At 32.0% G+C, this 22,316-nt stretch overlaps 3 protein-coding genes and 1 pseudogene across 5 annotated transcripts; 1 reads left to right on the forward strand and 3 right to left on the reverse strand.

Moving 5' to 3' along the window:
* The first annotated feature begins 1,443 nt into the window (after positions 1-1,443).
* LOC104776532 (uncharacterized) lies at positions 1,444-3,524 on the forward strand. Of its 3 annotated transcripts, none has more exons than XM_087508794.1 (6): positions 1,487-1,716; positions 1,864-2,029; positions 2,133-2,213; positions 2,711-2,834; positions 2,971-3,183; positions 3,254-3,524. In XM_087508794.1, exons 1-5 carry the CDS (start codon positions 1,563-1,565, stop codon positions 3,007-3,009), a joined length of 564 nt encoding a protein of 187 aa, XP_087364920.1. In that variant the 5' UTR covers positions 1,487-1,562; the 3' UTR covers positions 3,010-3,183; positions 3,254-3,524. The 3 variants fall into 3 exon arrangements, with proteins under 3 accessions (XP_010498926.2, XP_087364920.1, XP_087364921.1); XM_087508795.1 differs by having other exon boundaries at positions 3,267-3,524; XM_010500624.3 differs by having other exon boundaries at positions 1,444-1,716; positions 2,971-3,266.
* Positions 3,525-6,458: 2,934 nt separating this feature from the next.
* LOC147946730 (uncharacterized) lies at positions 6,459-7,916 on the reverse strand. The gene is made up of 4 exons (XM_087507225.1): positions 7,739-7,916; positions 7,368-7,652; positions 6,671-7,253; positions 6,459-6,578 (listed from the first exon to the last, which is right to left on the reverse strand). Exons 1-4 carry the CDS (start codon positions 7,876-7,878, stop codon positions 6,459-6,461), a joined length of 1,128 nt encoding a protein of 375 aa, XP_087363351.1. The 5' UTR covers positions 7,879-7,916.
* Positions 7,917-12,192: 4,276 nt separating this feature from the next.
* Positions 12,193-12,773, reverse strand: LOC147946731 (paired amphipathic helix protein Sin3-like 3). Its single transcript, XM_087507226.1, has 2 exons — positions 12,634-12,773; positions 12,193-12,547 (listed from the first exon to the last, which is right to left on the reverse strand). The coding sequence occupies exons 1-2, from the start codon at positions 12,771-12,773 to the stop codon at positions 12,193-12,195; spliced, it is 495 nt and encodes a 164-aa protein (XP_087363352.1).
* Positions 12,774-15,752: 2,979 nt separating this feature from the next.
* LOC109131435 (uncharacterized) lies at positions 15,753-15,864 on the reverse strand (annotated as a pseudogene).
* Positions 15,865-22,316: the final 6,452 nt, after the last annotated feature.

Consider the following 22,316-nt stretch of genomic DNA (forward strand, 5'->3'; position numbering starts at 1 on the left):
ATATGCTCTCAATAATATTATAAATTAATAATCATGTAAATTTACATATATATATATATATAATGTTGATATAATAATGTGTGCTTTAAAATTTTAAATTTTTTTCTATGCTCATATCTATAAAACAATTGTTATGTTGTGTTTTTAAGTTATAATGATATAAAATACTTTATAACATGTCAAAATAAAATTTTTACAAGTTTTCATCATTTTCATTTTGATAGTTTTATAGGCTATTATCATTCACAAATTTGAATTTATGCATGTCATGTGTATATAAGTAAATTTGTAATTTATTGTGAATTATATTTTCTAAATATTACAAATTTAATTCTAAAACTATAAAATTTATAACATCCGATAGTCTAATTTTGTTTTACTAAAATTTTCTTAAGTCATAATATTTAAAAATTTAAATAATTAAAATATATATCTATAAATTAATAATTATATATCTAAGAAAGCTGTCAAAACAAACCCTTAGGCAATTAAATATACATGAACAGACCAGCCAATTGAAAAAAAAACATGTGTGAAGCACTGAAATTGAACATTTAGTTATGACTATTCACCATTAGTTATGATTATTTATAATTCACATAATCCGAGAAAGAACAAAACCAAAACTAATAACCATTTAAACCAATGAACCATTAATCAAAGAGAAAAAATTAAACTTTTAGATTTGACCACATTAAGTAGTCGATCTCTAACATGATCTAATCTCAAGTCATGGATGTCTAGTGATACATCACTAGACAACCATACGATTATCTCCGATTCGACGGTGGTTCAATACTTTAGTATTTGCTAATCTGTTATAACGGAATTAAAATGAATAAAATTAAGATTTAATATGTGGTATACTACGTGATATTATATATATATATATATAATTTTATAACAATATTATAATTGATTTAGTTTCTTTGCTTTTTAATATAGATGATGGGTTGTTAGATATATATTAGTGTATTGATAGTAAACAGTTGTGTTATTGAATTGTGATTTTAATAGATATTTTTATAGAAAATCGTAATTACGGAAAATAAGATACTGTTATAAAATTAACATTCTTGATTAGATTTTATTACAAATATTTTATCCAAGTTTTAATATTTATTTAAATAGCAAAAGATTACTTATGCAAAAATTATAAATAAATGTTAGAACACAAAATGTATTTGAAAAAATGTTAATGATTATCTCTAAAACGCTGAGTAAAAAAAAAAAAAGATTATCTCTAAAACGCTGCGTTTTTTATCTACCATTAGCTCTTAACCTGTGGCCCACATTAATAAATTGGATCCAGATTGTGGTTTGGGGTTTTCGAATTTTGGTTATGGATAATGGTATTTAGATTTCTTTGGATTAGATCAGTTTATTCGTATTAACCGAAGTACATACTAATGTTTAAAACACAGCGTTTTGAAAATCCACTATAAGCCCATTAAGTATTTGGGCTTAAGGTCTTTAGATTTGTGATGATATATATTTCAATATTGTTTCCGCACTTCGGCCGATACAGAAGCCGGAGGAGGAAAGATATTCAGGCGGCCGCCATGGATCCAGCAGGAGCATCGGTGGCCAGCGACATAGGAGGAGAAGGAGAGAAGTTCGCGGTGGGGAGTATTTATTTAGTCAAGGTGATCACCGGAGATGAGTTCCGAGGGATCGTCATGGCTTACGACCCTATTCCCAACTTCGTCTTTTTTGATATCCTTTGTTCGATGTGACCTCATCTCACTAGTTTCCTTAATTTGTTTTTTTCAAATTGTTTCATCAAATTTTGTTTCTTTTATTAATATATATATAATCATGAGCTGAATTTGTGGAATCCTTGACGAGTCATTGGGTTATTACAAGAGGGATCGAAACCTAGACCTGGGCATTTGAAGAACACAAGGATGGTGAATGCGAGTTTTATTACAGGGGTTTCGTATTTAGGCAAAGCTGAAGATCCGCTTGATACAGACAAGTGTTCTGTTGATCTTCATGGTCTCCGAGCTAAAGAGGCACTTGCTATCAGGTTACTTGTTGTTGTTTTTAATCCTTTCAAAAAAATTCAATTTTTAATCTGATTTGCTTATTATTAGCTTACTTTGGGGAAAAAAACGTATTTGAGTACACAGGCAAGCGGAAGCAGATGCTGAGAGAATGGGAGTTGGTGTTACAGCAGAGGCCCAGAGCATCTTCGACGCTTTGTCTAAGACGTAAGTCTCTTCTCTTTCTTTTATTCGTTTTCAAGCTTATCTCTAAGAGGGAAACAGAGGTTAGAGTGATCATGAGTTTATACAATGGGACGAGATCTTTAATCAGATGATATGTGTAGTTGTAGATTTAGTTCTTTGTAAACAATTGCTTGATTTTGAGGAATTTGTTTTAGCTTCTAATGTGTTATTTCCAAAGATAAATTGTTAGAATCTGGACTTGATTTAAAAGCCTTGTATAATTGTATTGCTCTATGTTTCCGATGATGCTAGCTTTGCAACTACATATCTGCAAAGTTTTTATTTTTTTCTCTCTCTAGACTACATATGTTGTGTGCACAGTGTGGAGTATCTTTAGCCTTCTCTGTGATACGATTGAAGCTATCTAGATACATAGTTGTAGACTACATAAATCATATCTAATATCCAGTTGAGATGAAACAGTAGAATTTGCTTTCTCTCTTTCAAATAAATCACATGTGAATTAATTTTCCTTCTAGGCTTCCTGTGCAATGGGAAAACTCAGACATTCTGGTGATGAAAGAAGTACGCGTTCGTAGCCCGTATTTTTCAGATTGTGTCTTTGGTGGAACTGATGCTGCCAACAACCGAGTCAAGAAAGTGGTAAGTGTCACTTGCAACCTCATTGTCTAATGTCAGTTGAGCCTCTGGTGTTATATTAGGTTACTTGCATTCCATCGTGCAATGTTGATCAAGCCTCGTGTGTGATAATAATGCATTTTTTTGCCTTCATTTGCAGCTTGATCTGGAGAGACGAAGGTTGCAACTTGGCACATGAGGCCTGTAAAAGGAGTCGGTCAGTGAAATAGCGGAAAAGGGTTTGTTGCTACTAACCCGAAAAGCGTCTAAGATCTGATCGACCATCGAAAAGTGTATATGTTTGCTTTTCGCTTGTTGTTGTCTTTACATAGAATCTGCTTGTTAAGCAGATTAGAGATTTCTTGAGTTGCAGGTATTGAAATTTGGTCTTTTGGTTAATTTATGAACAAGAACTGTAAACTATTCTAAAACGTTGAACTCAGAATATCTTTTTAGGGCCTGACTGGTTCAAACGCTGCGGTTGCGGTTGCGGGAGATTGCGGAAGCGGGCGATTGCGATTTTAAGCGTTATTAAGCGTTTTGAACGACTGGTTTAGCGGTTTAAAATTGGTGCGTTTGCGGGAGGTTTACGACTGGTTGACCGGCGGGTGCAATAGCTGTTGGAACATAATAAATGTGATATATAATTATATAAATGTTTTAAAATATCAAAAACTTTATTAAACTTGATTTATAATTAAAATTCATTAAAAATACTAAAATAATTATTAAAAAATAAATAAATTTCATAATGAAATACTTATTACTTTATGCATTTGGCTTTTTACCAAAACTTTAATCAAGTAATTTGATAAATGACTAAACATATGTTTTAGATCGTAGATCTTTTTTCTTAAATCTCACACACTCAATAAGTTCTGTGGGGTAGTATTTGCATCGGTAGTAATGATCAAACGAGAGTTGAGAAGAGTCACTCGTGATTTGTTTTTATTTTTCGCAAATAATCTTATTTTCTTAAAATTCTGATGAAACATCATATTTATTTAGATTTTTTTGAACTTATGTGTGATGTGCCATTAAATTTACATCAAGTTTTCTGGATTATTGTTAATTGAAATATTATTTTCTTTCAATTGTTTATTTTTTTAATATTTTCAATCGTATCCGTACTTCATTTTCTCTCATCCTTAATGAATAAAATAGTTAGGTAAAAAATATATAAAAAATATATTTCATTATCATTGATCTGTTTCAAGTTTTTTCTCAAAAAAAAAAAAAAATTTTGAAACGCAAACGCCCGCAACCGCAAACGCTTGCGGGAACCAGCTTTTGGAATTCAGCTGTTGGGAGTGATTAGGAGCGACTGGGAGCGATTGGGAGCGATTTGTGTGATTGGTCCCAAACGCTAGCAACCGCCCGCAAACGCAAACGCAGCGTTTGCGGGAGCTAGCGGGAGAACCAGTCAAGCTCTTAGTGACTTCTCCAATAGAATTTTTACATCTTATGCCCCACTAGAACTGAATTTTTACATCTTTGGAGTTTATTCAAAATGATGCGAGTACGCATTACTGGTGATGTATATAACACTGTCCAATAAGAATTTGGCAAATAGATTTTGTGTGTAATTAAAAAATACATTTTAAAACATATCAATTTATTTTGTTCCCATCAATACGCAAAAAAAAAAAAAAAAAAAAAAAAAAAAAAAAAAAAAAACTAGATTTTATTAAATCAGCATTAACAGTAAAATATTTTGGTGTTTTATTTAATCCGCTGTAAAAAAATCATCGTTATATAAGAGATTAAAAAAGCAAGTTAAAGAAGAAGAATAAAGGAGTAGAGTCTCAAACGATGTGTGGCTCACTTGTTGATATGTTCATTAAAAGGTCATAGCTAAACCTTTTTTGCCCATTCAGACTTTTATAAATATTTGCATTTTACTGTCAAATCATTTTTTAAAAATAGTACAAATATTGTGAGTTGTGACATGTCTCAAAGTATCATCAATTCATAAATAATTTATAGTTTTGTTAACAATTTTTCCTTTATTTAAGTTTCTAAATTTTCAAATTGGAAATGTATCTTAACATTTTTGAAGTACAAAATTTGTGTCACCTTATTTTTCTCTTATTCGGGTCGGGTTTTTAAAAAAATCAAAACTAATTGCACAAATCGGATCCTTCCAAAGACATGTGCGATTACTTCTTTTGCAAAACTGATCCTCTTATTCGCAGAATATCCTGATTTGGTTTGTATGTATCAGTTGATCCTTTAATATAGCAACTAATTAAAACAGTTACATGTTAGGTAATATCTAATTAAGATAGAAAAATCACATACAAATTTGGAAAACTTTTATTAGCGTAATATATGCACTATTAACCCCAGTATCAATTTTACAATATATGATTTACAACATTTTCTATATATTAACATAAATAATCCTAACTAGAGTCAAGATAAGAATATGCATTAACAATATTCTCTAAATCAAAACAAACAAAATCGTAAAACATATACTCTAAACTTGCGAATCAAGATTATATACCACTCAATATGTGAAAACCCTATCTACAACCTTGAAAAGTATATATATGTGTCATTCACCACCCAATACAAGCACCACCACACCCAAACGAAAACTTAATAATCTGATATGGCGGTTTCATTTGCTTACTTGAGAGACGTCTGTACTTACAAAACCGCTAGGATAATTCATAGAAATTTGTTTAACTAATAGGTCTTAAACATATTAAATTTCATTTGATCCAAACTATATAGTGACAAATACATAGAAATTTGATGCTTTATATTTTGTGTTCAAAATAAGATAGATTGCAAAAAAAATGAAAGTTTTACAAACAATATAAAATATATATATTTAGTCTTATCAAACAATATAAAAAACATAACTAAATATATATAGTTTGTCTTATCAAAAAATATATAAATAGAAAAAAATATATATTGTTTTGTAAAAGATATATTTTTGTAAAATATAATTAAAGTTTTGTAAATAAATAAAGTTAGTCTTATCTAACAATAAAAAAAATAGAAGAAGGATCCTGAATACAATAATGTGTAGATAGCACCATAACATCTATAATTCTTTCAAAACTACAAAACAAAAATGAGAACTATATGATAATTTTAGGAAAAAAAAAAGATCCTAGTTCTTAATATTATCTAAAACAAGAGAATAATTCGGACTTTTTGATAGTATTACGAATCCAATTTTAATTTCCAAAAGTTTAAATATAAGTTTATCACATATGTTCAACAACTCTCTAACAACTTTAATATTTTTAAACAGAAAATATGTCTCAGTTGAAATTATATGTTAAAATGTTTTATATACTCTCATTAATGAGATTATTGAAAGTGTCGCTGAAAAATGAATTACTTTTGAAAAAGTTAATTTAATATTTGTGTCCCATAGTACGGGGTAGACTACTAGTACTAGTCGATGTATAACACTATGAAGAAGGCCAAAAAAAACAGTCCTCCCACTTGCTTCTAATCTTCTACTTGTTGAGTATTTCGCTGAGAGTGAGACGATTTCATTAGCCATCCACTACTTCCACAAGCCTGAAACAGCACCAGAGTAAACAAGGCTATGACTATGAGCAGGTAGGTTCCCGCACAAAACTGAACTCAAGATGAAAAAGGACTAAACTGACTAGCTTTCTAACCACATGAACGAGAATTGTGCCCCGCTTGACCACATTTCTTACAATGGATTGTGCGCTTGCGAAGTTTCACCTTTTTCTTTGGTGGAGACACATTCTTTCCTTTTCTTTTTCGCTTCTTCCATGGAGACTCACAACAATTTAGCAAATAAAGAATGATCAAAATGGTATTTTTTGTATTACAGTTTGTATAATTTGAGCATTTTATACCTTAGGCTTGTTCACAATATCTGGATCATAATCTGGATCATAATTTGGATCATCACACTTGTCTCGCTTTCTTTTGTTGTTATCGGACACAATATGTTGCTCAGCCTCGGGAGAGATGGTCATCTTATCCCCATATGACGTAATATGTTGCTCAGCCTTGGGAGGGATGGTTATCTTAGCCCCAGCTGACATAATATGTTGTTCAACCTCCGGAGGGATGGTTATCTTAGTCCCAACTAAAAGGATGAGCTTGAGAAATTCTTCATATTTTGTAAGTTCATCATGAAATGCTTCCTTCACATCACTGAGGTATGAAACCGCATCATGCATAGTTGCCTTAGGCTTGTTCACAAAATCCGGATCATAATACGGATCATCACACTTAACACGCTTTCTTTTGTTATTACCGGACACAATATGTTTCTCGTCCTCGGGAGGGATGATCATCTTATCCCCAGCTGACGTAATATGTTGCTCAGCCTCAAGAGTTATCTTAGGCAGGAAGACGCTCAAACCAAGAAGAAGCTTCCGGTGGTTTTTCATGAGTTCCTTCACCCTTGCAAAGACAGTAGCTACATCAACTCTACAAAGAGTCAAGTAACGTTAGAGTTAGTTCACAATGTGTGTTTTGTTGTGTAGTAGAATGGGAGTTAAAAGTAAGAGCAAAACCGATCATAACATGAGAAATATTCCATACCTGCGATTTTTAAAATATTTGAATATGTTGATCCATTCTTTATATTTTGCATGTTCATCATGGAATGCCTCCTTCACAGAAGCCACATAAGCATGCACATTAGACTTAGTTAGCTCCGGTGATAGTTTTGTGACGGCTGTGGGTTGAGATTGGCCTAATACTTTGTTAGCCTTGGCATGGATAGTTGTCTTAGCCTTGGGAAGGAAGAAACAGAGATCCACAAGCCGCCACGGGTGCCATTTAATGAGTTCAGTCATCCTTGCAATGCCACTCTCTTTATTGATTCTACAAAAGATTTATAGTAGCATCAGAATCAAAATCACACATGTGTGTTTGTTGTGTAGATTAAAGAGTTAAAAAATGATTCATACCGATGACCTTTAATATCAATCAAGACCTTGAGAAATTCTTTAAATTTTGCAGGTTCATCATGTAATGCTTCTTTCACATTAGTTAGGTATAAAACCGAATCATCTATAGTTAACTCCCGTGGTACTTTTCTTCCAGCCATGGTGTGAAATTGGTCTAAACCTTTTAGTATCAAAAGAAAGAGAACTGTAGTCCATTAAAACATATAAGATCATCATTGAATCTCTCTAGTATCTCAAATTAAGCTATTACCACTTTCTCTTCAACAGTGATTTTGGAGTCCTTCAAGTAACAGAGCCTAAGAGTCCTGCATAAAACAATACAACTCTCATTCCTCAAGTTTTATAGCATTTTAAAAGATATCATGATTAGGATTTACCCAACACTAATTTTGAATCCTTGAAGAAATATCATAATAATAAGCTATGTATCAGAAAAGCGATTCATTTGTTTTAGCCCTTTTAAAGACCACATGGCACACAAACGACATATAAACACTAAATTAGAGGTCTTAAAATATCAAAACACAGAACAAAACACAATGCATGTCTAATATGAGGGTTAAGTTGATCAAATCACTTGGAAATTAAATTAAACTAAATTTTATCATGGATACGAAAAAATATATAGTTAAAGAAGCCGATTTAAACCCATCCCACCAACTACAAAAGGTGTTCAGTGAACCAGAAAATACGAAACTGTATTTCTCCAAACGAAATTTACACACACAAAAAAATAATAAAAACAAAAAGATCATCGCGTACGTATAGTTACCGAATTGTGGAGGAAAAACAAAAAGAAAGCTTGGAGAACAAGGTTCTCCCTAACTCCACACGCGATCACGATCGAAGAAAAAGAGAGAAAGATAAGTTTCTAGAAAGATCTCTCCAAATTCGTATTGCTTATTATTTAAAGGTGCTTATTATTTAAAGGTTCCGTCATAGGGTTTTGTTTCCTCACACATATTCTATTACTTAATTATAAGACAAGTACCCCAATATAACTAAATAACACCCTCAGTACCTTGTAACAAATTTAACATCCAGCCAAAATTATTTATATTGACATTTATGAACCAATAGTAATTCCATAAGTTTATATAGTTCAATTATTTTTTTGTGAATTTTACAATTCATTACCATTAGTTAGTATTTTTATGCATAAAAAGCTTAAAATCTAATTTTAAGAAGAAAAATAAAAAGCTAAGAAAATTATTATTGTAGAAACGCAGAAAATATTTTATATGATTTTAAAAAATTTGGATTTCTGCAATCTTTTGTTATTCAAGTGAGAACTGAGAGCATAACCAACGATAAAATTAACGAGAGTTGCTCGATATATATTATTTTAACTATTTTAATATAATTTCATCGTGAAATGCTTCCTTCAAAGCAGTGATGTATGAAACCGCATCATGCATAGTTACCTTAGGCTTGTTCACAAAATCTGGATCATCACACTTAACAAGCTTTCTTTTGTTATTACCGGACACAATATGTGTCTCGGTTTAAGAAACGATCTTTTAAAGAACAGTGCACACATTTAATGGGTTTCCCACAAGACAGATATACAAAAACCGTTGATCATAGCTAGGTAGATACAAAGCAGTAATAATAGGCAAACGATCAAATTAAAACCAATCATAGTCTCCTTCCACGAATGCGCATGGCCAGTTGCAGATCTCTCGATATGATGGTGATTCTCTTGGCATGAATGGCACACAAATTGGAATCCTCGATATATCCGACAAGAAAGGCTTTTTCCGCCTCTTGTAAAGCCAGCAAAGCATGACTTTGGAACCGCAATTCAGGCTGATAAAATAACAGAAAAATGAATGAGAACTCACAAATCGAATTTAAAGAACAAAATCAATGGAAAGATTGAGAGGGTTTGAGGTAAATATGTTCATCTCCTGTGCGATTTCCCGAACAAGCCGCTGGAGGTGTGCTTTCTGGATCAACAGATCAGTACTATTCTGATACTTCCAATATAACTAAATACTAAAAAACTCCATCAATACCTTTTAATAAATTTAACATCGAACCAAAATTATTTTTACTCACATTTATGAACCAATATATAGTAATTCCTTAAGTTTAAATTTTTTGAATTTTACAATTCATTACCATTAGTTAGTAAAAAATTATGCATAAAATGCTTAAAATCTAGTTTTAAGAAGAAAAATAAAAACATAGAAAATTCTTCTTGTAGAATCGAAGAAAGTATTTTATATGATTTAAAAAAATTTGGATTTCTTCAATCTTTTGTTAATCAAGTCTGTCCGTGTGATGTTGATACAATTTAATTTCCACCATCACAGCTTGAGCTGGAGAGACCAGTGAGGACAGTGAAATATATAGCTCTAAAAAGTTTTGTTGCTACTAACCCTAAAAGCATCTAGTGAGAGAACTGAGAACCTTCATTTATAGAAGAAAACATGTTATTAGCAGTGAGTGGATCGATCCATCATTAATTTATGGGAGTAGTAGTATTTGTGAATATTAGACGTTAAAATATATATATATATGGAGTAAGCATTTTTTGCCCAAAAAGAAGAAAAAAAGAAGTACGCTAAGCAAAAAGAGAATAAGGAGGGTAAAACATAAGCTTGCAGGGCACACCCCGCTCCACAAAACATATTGGATTGTTTACCTTTAATTATGGGAGTAATAGTATAATACTTTTAGTATTTGTGAATATTAGACGTTAAAATATATATTTGGAGTACGCATTTTTTGCCCAAAAAAAAAAGAAGTATGCATTTAAGCAAAAAGAGAATGGGAGAATAAGGAGGCAAAACATAAGCTTAGGCTACAATGGGCTTTAATTAAATTTTGATTGTTTTACCTTTTAATTAAATTTTGAGAACACATGACGAACAATTAATCTTAGTGATAAGAATATTTTTTAAATTTATTTAAAGGTTCGGGTCACGGAGATTAAAACTTTTAAAGAGTTTCAAAGTGGGGAACTTCATGGTTATTGTAAAAGTGAGATGTTTTGTTGCGATTAATGTTTAGCAACTTCAATACTTATGGCTAATATATATACACCAAAATTATTGGTTTCGTAGTCTCTCTTTAGCTTTTCTTGTTCGAAAACTTTTTCATTATAGATTTGTAGCCATTGTAGAACTAGAATGTAAAGCTTAATCAACTATAATCAATAGTCAGTAACAACAATTTATCCCCAAAAAAGTTGTTATAAGAAAAACTATAGTATAGTTACAAGCAACTGGTTAAATAAGCGCGTGCGGTTAAAGTAAACATAGACAATGAACCAAAACTCATGGAAAACCTCAGTCAACGACTTGCTTCGACATCAATAAATTGTTTATAAAAATATTTGAATACACCTAATCGTTTAGTGCCCTCAACTCTCGCTTGCAAATATATGAAATATTATTTAAAATGACATCAAGTAAGGAAAGAAAACAAAAAGTACTATATATTTTCTCCTTTGATTTGGCTTAGGAACATATAACATATAATATCAATCGTCTTTCTCTCGAAGCTTTCTTCTCCATCAAGACATTGATGTATATAACTGTTATATTATAACACCTTAACCCATCTTCAGTGCAAAAAGAACAGTAAAATATGAGTTCACAACTTTTTATACTATGAAGAAGGCCACACAAAAAAAAAAAAAAAAAAACAGTCTTCACATTTGCTTCTAGTCTTCTACTTGTTGAGTATTTCGCCGAGAGTGAGACGATTTCATTAGCGATCCACTACTTCCACAAGCCTGAAACACAGCCATTTAACAGCAGAAGATACAATCAGAACAATAATCTCACACATTTAAAGCACCAGATTAAACAAGGCTATGACTATGAGCAGGTAGGTTCCCCCACAAAACTGAACTCAAGATGAAAAAGGGACTAACCTGACTAGCTTTCTTACCACATGAACGAGAATTGTGTCCCGCTTTACCACATTTCTTACAATGGATTATGCGCTTGCTAAGTTTCACCTTTTTCTTTGGTGGAGACACATTCCTTCCTTTTCTTTTTCGCTTCTTCCATGGATGGAGACTCACAACAAGTTAGCAAATAAAGAATGATCAAAATGGTATTTATTTGTATTATAGTTTATATAGTTTGAGCATTTTATACCTTAGGCTTGTTCACAAAATCCGGATCATAATCTGGATCATCACACTTAACACGCTTTCTTTTGTTATTATCGGACACAATATGTTGCTTAGCCTCGGGAGGGATGGTCATCTTATCCCCAGCTGAGGTAATATGTTGTTCAGCCTCGGGAGGGATGGTCATCTTATCCCCAGCTGAGGTAATATGTTGTTCAGCCTCGGGAGGGATAGTTATCTTAGCCCCAGCAGAAAGGAAGACGCTGAAACGGAGAAGAAGCTTCCGGTGGTTTTTCATGAGCACTTCCATCCTTGGAATGACAGTAGCTTCATCAATTCAACAAAGAGGCTAGTAACGTCAGAATTAATTCACAATGGGAGTTAGAACTAAGAGCAAACCAAACATAAAAAGAGAAATAATTCCAAACCTGTGAGCTTTAAAATCTTTCAAAACATTGTGCCATTCATTATACTTTCCAGATTCATTACGAAATGCCTCTTTCAAGGAAGCCAAGTAAGCAGGCTTATTAAGCGTCATTAGCTCCGGTGATACTTTTATGACGGATTTTGTTTGAGATTGGCCTAACACTTTGTTAGCCTTAGCTGCAAGGATGGTAGTTGTCTTAGCCTTTGGAAGGAAGACACTGAGACCAAGAAGCAGCTTTGGGTGCCCTTTAATGAGCTCAGTCATCCTTGCAATGCCACTATCTTTATACATTCTACAAAATAACTTATATAGTAACAACATCAGCAGTGCATGTGTGTTTGTAGTGTAAGATAATTAGAAGTTGAAAAAAATTCATACCGATGATTTTTAAAATCATTTAAGACCTTGAGAAATTCCTTAAATTTGGCAGCCTCATCACAAAGTGCTTCCTTCACAGCAGTGAGGTATGAAACCGCATCATCCATAGCTGCCTTGGCTGATAAGCGTGTTCTAACCATGAGGTCAAATTGGCCTAACCCATTGTCCAAATAAGAAACATTTATTTTTCAAAATTAGATGAGATTAACGATTGGAATCCGTCTTTTATCTCAAAAAATGCTAGTACCACTTTTTCTTAAAAATGATTTGAGAATCCTTCAAGAAACAGAACATATATTGCATTAAACAATACAAAATCTCATTCCTCAACTTTTATAGCATCTCAAAAGATAATTAGGATGTCGATTCTCCCCCAACACTGATTTTGAATCCTTTAATAATTTCATAAAAGACCCTGTGCACTAGCACCTATGACACACCCTCTAAGCCGGGCCTGAATTTAGCCAATTCTATATAAAAAAAATGATTACAAAGACAACAAAAACTCTTTCGTCCCTTTTAAAGGACCGCATGGCACATAAACTACATTCACACGGAGCAATAAACCAATGAAACAATGGATTAGATGTCTTCAAATCCCATTCTCAACCAACAAAATAAAGAAACAAAAGAACTCAGTTCACCAATTAAGGGCTTGCCAATTAGGATAAATTAAATCATATGATGGGTTTTAAAGATACAAATATCATATCTAATTTTGAGGGTTCAAGTTTATTAAAATTTCATCTCTGATATTTTAAGATTCGTATACAAAAAAATCTATCCAAGAAAAAAAAATCGAAATCATCCCACCAGGCACCAATACAACTATAAAACAAATTAAATACAAGCCTCAAAGATATTCCCAAGCAATGAAATTAGAAAATACGAAATTCTAGATGGCGAAAAGAGATTATCATAAAACAAAACGAAAAAGAAGATGATCATCTCGTATAGTTACCTAATTATACCACACGATCACGAAGACAGACGGCTTGGAGTTTCTAGAAAAGTCTCGTGATGATTATGTAAACGTTTCGTAGAGGGTTTTGTTTCCGATTTATAAAAATTTTGTATGATTTTTGGTTTATTTTTATTTTTATTTTTATTTCTATAATTTATACTATATAGAAAAATATAGGTCAAAATTGTATTATTCAAAATTTGCTTGCAAATTATAGGGTTAATGTGTAATCTTTCGACACATGTCAAAATATAAAAATCTTACTTAAAAGTAAGTTTTAAATTTGCCCACACACATAATGCTAAGATTTTGACCGGCACAACAAATATATGGGCCACGAACACCATTTTTTTTGCCTAAAAATTACTGAATTTAAATATATTAAAAGGTAAAAAAAATTGATAGAGAAACAAGTGCGAATAGTTTTACAATCTTCAACTAGTGAAATTTAGATAACATAAATATGAAATGCTTTCACAACTAAATTCTTCAATTATTCATATTAAAAGATATAAAAAAATATTAAAAAAAAACAATAAGGAAATTCAAAAAAACATTATGTTGATTTCAAAAAGTGAAAGGAAATTTAAAAGAATTCTTTATTAATTATTTTGTTATACTTATCCTGTAATTACTTCTTATAGAATAATTTGGTGGGTAGCTTTTCTTATTATTTTATTTTATTGATTATCATTTTGGAAAATCTGATGATCACTTCCGAATTTTTTTACTAAAGGTACCAAAAACCAAAGAAAAGTACTTACGTACTATGAAACCTAAATGTATAGTTGCAGGCTCAAAAAATAATGAGAAAGGAAAAAAACAAAACATAAATAAAGTTTGTTAGTGAAAAGCTTCCGATTGGCTACTATAAACAGTATACCAGCTAAAGTAGGTAACAGAGAATTGTTATAAGAACTTGGCAAAAACAAAAACAAAAACAAAATATATGAATTTGGTTAACCAAAAAAAAAAAAAAAAATCCCATCGATAACATTTTTTTCTTTGTCGGCAACCCATCGATAACTTTGATTTGCCATCTTGTCCATATACTTGATTTTATACATAGTTATTAGTTAATAAATTATACAACATATGTTTTGAGAATAGTAATAGGTGAAAAGAAAACAATTAATTGTTCTGCCTATAGTTTATTTCAATATTTGTTTCTTTCTAGGACATATAGTTTTATTTGGTTGTTGTTAATTTCTACGACATCTATATTATAATTTTTGAAGTACATTTTGTGTTATGCCCTTGAAATTTTGGTTATTTAATTTATTTTATTTACAACATTTAATATTTAATAAACAGATACAACATAAATATAAATTATAATAAAATTTATATGTCCGCGGTGTACCGCCGGGTTAAAATGTAGTATATTTGAATATCAGTAACATTTGCACGTATTATTAAGCCATCTCTTAAAAAGTACGTTGGCTTTTGGTAATAACTAGTATGACTAGTATGATATAACGATATTGGTTTTAGCACATTCTGTTTCGTGTTACGTACGCTTCAAACAAACATGAAAGTACGAAACAGTTTTTTTTAATAATGAGTCGTCCCAAAAGAGAAGATCTCATAATCAGTCGGAGAAAGGAACACAGTTAATGTGTTTTATCGAGTATTGAGTCACACAATCTATACACTTGATTCCATCTTTCATCGAAAAACATATAAACAAATAAAAAAGGTAACAATATGTTGATTCAGTGACGACCTCTTCCACCAATGCGTCTCGCCAACTCCATGTCCCTGCGCATGATTGTTATTCGCCTTGCATGAATCGCATACAGTTGTGTGTCTTCAAAAAGACCCACGAGGTAAGCTTCCGCCGCCTCTTGCAACGCCAATATTGCGTGGCTCTGAAAAGTGAAACCTGAAATCCGGCTATAGAAATAACAAGATATAAGCTAATCTTTTTTGAACTCAAATAACCAACTTTACCCCAAAAAAAGAAACCCAAATACTCATTGAGCCAAATATTCATTGAGCAGTTAGGATCGAGTATGAGATTATATATATATATTAGGGATAAAATATCTCACATTGGAAGTTGAGTAGGATCTTAAGTGGTATATATAAGATATGGGTCTCTCCACTCATCGCCAATTGGTTTTGAGTTGGAAGCCCACAATCTAATATGGTATCAGAGCCCGGTCCGCACATGTTCAACCCAATTCACAATCGGCCCGGCCCAATAGTTGGCCCGCCGATTCATGCCCGAACATACCGAGACTGATGCTTAGAAGAATCATCATCTCGAGGGGCGTATTAGAGATAAAATATCCCACATTGGAAGTTGAGTAGGATCTTAAGTGGTATATATAAGATATGGGCATCTCCACTTATTGCCAATTGGTTTTTAGTTGGAAGCCCACAATCTAATATATCCTGATTTTTTGAGCGATTTGACGAACAAGACTCTGGAAACGCACTTTAGGGATTAATAGTTTGGTACTTCGTTGGTATTTGCGAATTTCCCTAAAAAAATCAACATTGTTTAATATCTTCATAGTTATAAAATTCTGTTAAAGAAGATAAAGAACATAATGAACATAATGAAGATAAAGAAACAAGAATCACCTAAGACAAGGAGACTCAACAGGTTCGGGTACTTCGTGATCATCCGCAGCCACCTGGGCAGCATCAACGTCAGAAATTTCGACAGCAGCTCCATTCACCGAATCGTTTGCAGCAGCACCACCGTTAGCAGCCGTATCGGCAGCATCACCATCTTCCGAATCATTAAGATCGTTTGCCTTATCTGCAGCATCGTCGATATTAGCACCGTCCACAGAATCGTTTGCATCACCATCGACAGCACCACCGTCAGGAGCCATATCGCCAGCAGCACCGTCTTCAAAACTACCAAGATCGTTTGCCTCATCGTTGATTGGTGACTGTAATTATTAAAATCCAAAAAACAGAGGATCATAACCAATCAACACATTCTCATACTTATTTGGAACCCTAATGAAAACAAAAACAACTATGTAATTAAAATTTAAAGAAATCAAACCTCGACATCTACTCCTCCAAGTGGAGCTCTTCGGGGTTGTTGTTTCTTCCGAGCCATATTTACGTATCTCCGAGCAAGTATCGGCGATTCTCCAAGAAAGAGTATCTGTGAACAAGAAAGAACTACAAGAGAGGATTTTTGGTAACCCGTAAACGTGAAACTCGATATTGAACTCTGAGTTTTTCAATATAGATACGTTATTGTGTTTAAGCGGGTAAGGAGAGATAGAACGTGAGACGTCCGATTTTAGAAAATTGTACAGTTAGATGCAAGAGAGAATGATGACGTGGCCATCACCGGAACTAACTATGGATGACAAGGTTTAGTATCATGAAATTGGCCTAAACCGTTTAGTATCCAAAAGAAAGAGAACTTTGGTTCATTAAAACAGATCGGATCATCATTGAATGTCTCTAGTATCTCAAAGCTATTAATTACCACTTTTTCTTTAAAAGTGACTTATAATTAGGAGGGCAAAAAGAGAATAATTAGGAGGGCAAAACATAAGCTAGCAGGGGCACACACCCCTCTCCACAAAACATATTTGATTGTTAACCTTTCATTAAATTTTGAGAACACATGACGAACAATTCTTAGTGATAAGAATATTTTAAAAATTAATTTAAAGATTCGGGTCACGGAGATTAATTAGAACTTTAGAGAGTTTCAAAGTGTAGAACTTCATGGATCATGGTTATTGTGAAAGTGAGATGTTTTGACGGCTTATAAACCATAATTATTGGTTTCGTAGTCTCTCTTTAGCTTTTCTTATTCGAAAACTTTTTCATTATGGATTTGTAGCCATTGTAGAACTATAATGTAAAGCTTAAAGTCCCAACTTTTCAAATATAACATTTCTTAGTTTTTCCTAAGAAAACACAAAATCAGCTTTACTCAGCCTTTAATACACAACTATGTGCAGGGTAAAATAATTTTACTATAATTTCTAATTACAAATCTATTGTACTTATGATCAAATTATTATTTGAAATCTAAAATCTGCTTGTGTATTCTATATTTTTCAGTTTATTTGAATATATAATTTATTGTATAATAGTTAGGATTTAACCCGTGAAAATTATAATATTATCAATCTTATATCGTCATATCATATGAACCAAGAGTTATTAGAATTCTATACAACCAAAATTTAGAATTAATAAATAGTTATAGTAACATAAACGAATAGCAAATGAGTGTAAAAATGATAGTAAGATTTAGGTATACGTCGGTATCAATCAAAGAGGCTCGTAATAAACAAACTCTCATCTATCACCATGATCATGGTGATAGATTTAGGCAACATCATGATGTTGTATGTTGTGCCGCTCGGCCTAGAGTTCAAGCCTGCAGGGAAATTTGCTCTAAATGGGTGAAGCTTAGCTTGCTTACTAATAAGTAAGAACTGTTCTAGAGGTGTGAGAGTTCATGTTTACAAGAAAACTATAATATTCGGTGAAAGAGTTCAGTTTACAAGAAATTAGAATCAATATTTGTAACAACAATTTATCCCCAAAATATAGTATACTGTAGTTACAAGCAACTGGTTATAATTAAGCGGTTGAAGTAAACATAGACAATGAGCCAAAACTCATGGCAAACCTCAGTCAACGACTTGCTTCCACATCAGTAAATTTTTTATAAAAAGATTTGCATACATCGTTAGTGCCCTCAACTCTTGCTTGCAAATATATATGAAATATTTAAAATCACATCAAGTATGGTAAGAAAACAAAAAGTTTAATAGATTTGCTCCTTTGATTTGGTTTAGGGACAAATAACACATAATATCGACCTTAATTAACTATAAACAAACCTAATTGTGTCATCATTTTATAAACGGATTATATATTTCTATTTCCTCCTCGGAATCAAATCTCAAAAGTTGTATACTTTTATTAATGGAAAAAAGAGTTTATTGATGCAATTATTGTATGCTTTAGGACAGTTTTACAAATAATTAAGTTGGAATAGATGTATATAAAATTCAAGTCCTCGACCAAATCATCATGATGAGGGAGAAGAAAGTCATGGTATATAACAGAAAAAAAATCATATAAGAATTACTTGAATGATCCGATTATTCCGATATACTATAATAAACATATCTGCGATTATATTCTTTTTTTTTTTCTTTTTTTGGCCATTTATATAGGTTTGACGTTGATTTTAGGTTCTTCTCTATTTTTGCTTCTACATTGAACTCTGTTTTTGAGCAAAGTAGTGATCACTGATCAATATTAATAAATTATGACTGTTTACTTTCTCGGTACCGAGTATAATTTTATTTAACAAGAAAGTTAAAGAACATATCTTCCTTCATTTCAGAAGAATCGAACCATTATACAAAAGTAAACTATATAGTATAATATCGAATCATCGTACAACTCAATATAAAAGCATAAGGTTTTCAGTTTTCACTGTAACAAATTTATGTAAATCTTGATTAAGTCTTCATGCTCCGATAGACAGAAACAAAAAAAAAAAAAAAAAAAAAAGGAATCAAAACCATAATTACAAAAAAAAAAAAAAAAAAAAAAAAAAAAACTATTAAACACATTACCTCAATTTGGACTTGTTAAACTATTAAACCAAGCCATATCGAGATCTTTGTTTTGCCTAATTTTAACAAACAATTATCCTGGTGCTGCAAATTTTAAATTCAAAATGTTATCAACATATTATCTTACCTCAAGCATGAATAAGAAGGTTTCTGGAGTGATCCTTTGGAGTTCTTGCCAAGCAGCAACGCTGAGAGGATGAAACTGCAAAGCAAAACCATGATCAAAAGGTAGCAAATGATAGCAAATGATGAGAGACGTTACAGCTCATTTCAACCCAAACATGCATACCTCTGGCATGCTTTCGGGTGAATCTTGCTCAGCAGGATTGACGAAAACCTGCAAATCCATCAAAAAAAAGCAAAAGAAGACAAATGTAAAAAAAAAAAAACGTGTTTAAAACTAGTTAGAAATAAAAAGTGGAGCAACTCATTTCAACCCAAAACTAATGAAGGATGCCCACCCTCTTAGTATCAATCTGCATATCTTGCTCAGCATCTTCATGCTCTGATAGGAGTGATAAGGCCTACATAAACATAAAAAAAAAACCAAACAATCATAATTGCAACAACAAAAAAAAACTATTAAATACATTACCTCATGCTTGTTTAACCGACTTTCTTATGTGAAGTACTTGGACCTTTAGTTTCATAAACTCGATAGTCATATCGAGATCCTTGTTCTGCAAAATTCAAACAAACAATTAAATTTGTGCTGCAAATTTTAAATTCTAAATGTTATATTACCTCAAGCATGAATAAGAAGGTCTTTTGAGTGATCCGGCTAAAGGTTTGCATGAAAAGATAAATATATAACAATGATCATTGAGGTTGCTACTTGATATCTGATATCTTGTGTTTTTATGTAACTTTAGAGCTTAATTCTTCATTGTTTTGTGCATATTCATGAGCATTTAGGTTGTTTAGGTTGCATTTTACATCAAGTTTGTTATCTCAGATGACGGAGTAGAGATTTACAAGGAAAGTGTGTTTTGGAGCCAAATAAGTCAATAATTAGCAATATAATGGAAGACACACATTTGGATGCACACAAGATGATTGATGATTCGGAACCAGTTTGCAGTCCCTCAAAGATCGACTCGTATGAAGACTTTTCTTTGGGATTTAGCTCCAGAGTTCTTCATCTCAATTATTGGAAATTGAGTAAGCTTTGCAATGGAGGTGATTTCAGGCCAATCAGATGTGCGTGTAAAGAGTTATACCTGTTTGAGTGAATGTATATACAGCCAGAGTGAAGATAGGAGCCACACGCGGCCAAGCTCAATCGGCCAAGCCATGACCGTTGGAGCCACGCGACCTCATCAATCGGCCAAGCCATGGCCGATGGAGCTCAAGAAGAGAAAACACCGTTTACACTAGCGCTCACCACCATCGGCCAAAGTGTGCCCGGCCATCCCAATCGGCCATCTCAATCGGTCAAAGCATGGCCGTGTGAGACCATCACCACACTTGTTTTAGTTTTGATCCAGGTTTGACCCTGTTTGAACTGGGTTGACCCTGCTCCCTTTTATTTTGCTATAAATACTCTAACCCTATTAAGGGGAGACTTATCTCTTATCTTTTGCTTATCTTTTTGTTTATCTCTTGTTTAGCAGACACTGAGAGTTTTTAAGCTTATTTACTCTTGGTTTGTTGAATGATTGAGTACTTCTAAGTTTTTAATAGCAATTTCTCTTTCAAATCTCTTAATCTATAATCTCTTATTATGATTTCACAAAGATCAAACTCTTTCCTTTGTGTGATCATTATGATGAGTGAGTAGATCATTAGAACTTTGGGCTATGTAGATTAGGGAGATAGATGATTGATCTTTGATGTCTAGAGTCTTATTTATGTGTTTCCAATCTTGTTTAGTGTTAATAATGCTAGAAAGCTTTGATAAAGCTTGAATCTAGACATTAGGATTTCCATTGCCCAGAAGGTGTTTGATGAAATTTCTGAACCAAACTATTCAAGGGCTTTGCACTTCTAGCCAATGGAAATTGATGATTAGGGTGCTTAATGGTATTAATACTTGTTTTTAATGCATGCTAGCTTTGTGATTGTCTTTGGAAAAAGTTGATTATCACTTGATTAGCATAGGAATCTCTACCATGGAAATGGATTGATTTGCATTAGTGTTCTTAGCCATAGGTTTGTTCTTGATTGTTGCTTGGACATTTAGGATTGGTTAGCTATCTCCCAAGTCAATTACCTTGCCCAAGGTTCACTTGTTTAATCTTGATTTAAAGTTTATTGTTAGTTGTGTTCTGTTTCTTTTCTTTAATTTGTATTGCTAGTTAATACTGTTACAACAAACCAATTCATGTTAAGGATAGATTAAGCAACTTTGTGTATTTTTAGTGAGTTGATTAATGCAGATTGTGGATTAATAATTTAATTGACCGAAATATACTGCATCAATCAATATCATTTGAATCAAGCTTCAAAAATGTTGTAAATGAATCCAAAAAAAAATTACTTCAAGCAAAATAAGTTTATCCAATCATGGAATATGAATACGTGTTATGTTTGTACAAATATTCATGAACAACAAGTCAGCTCTGATATATAATATTGACTTTACATCTTTGTTAGTTATATATTTCGTTATGTGAGATTTGCTCTTGATATTTAAAATATTCTTTTATATTTATATGAGTTTTTTGGTTTTTGTTTTTTTCTTATAGTGTTGGATTTGTAATATATAATGGCTTTACCTTTTGTTATTTATCTATTTACTTTTATGTGATTGATTTTTAAATTTAGTTTACAGTAAAACCTTTATAAATTAATAATGTTGGGACCATATAATTTTATTAATTTATAGTAATATTAATTTACTTATAAATTAATATTTATTATTTTATAGTGTAAATAGATATTTTAATTGTTTAAATTCTAAAAAATTATAAACTGAGACAATTTTAGCAAAATAAGATTAAACTTTCGGATGTTGTATTATTAGTTTTAAGAAAAAAGTTATTGACAATAAATTACAAATACTATAAACAAATTCACTTATACAAATGACATATAAAAATTCAAATTTATGAATAATAATATCAATTGTCATATTTAAATAACTTATAAACTATCAAAATGAAAATGATGCAAATATAGAAATTGAA

This window comes from Camelina sativa, chromosome 3 (genome assembly GCF_030686135.1).
Source record: "Camelina sativa cultivar CO46 ecotype springtype chromosome 3, ASM3068613v1".
NCBI classification, from domain to species: Eukaryota; Viridiplantae; Streptophyta; class Magnoliopsida; order Brassicales; family Brassicaceae; genus Camelina; species Camelina sativa.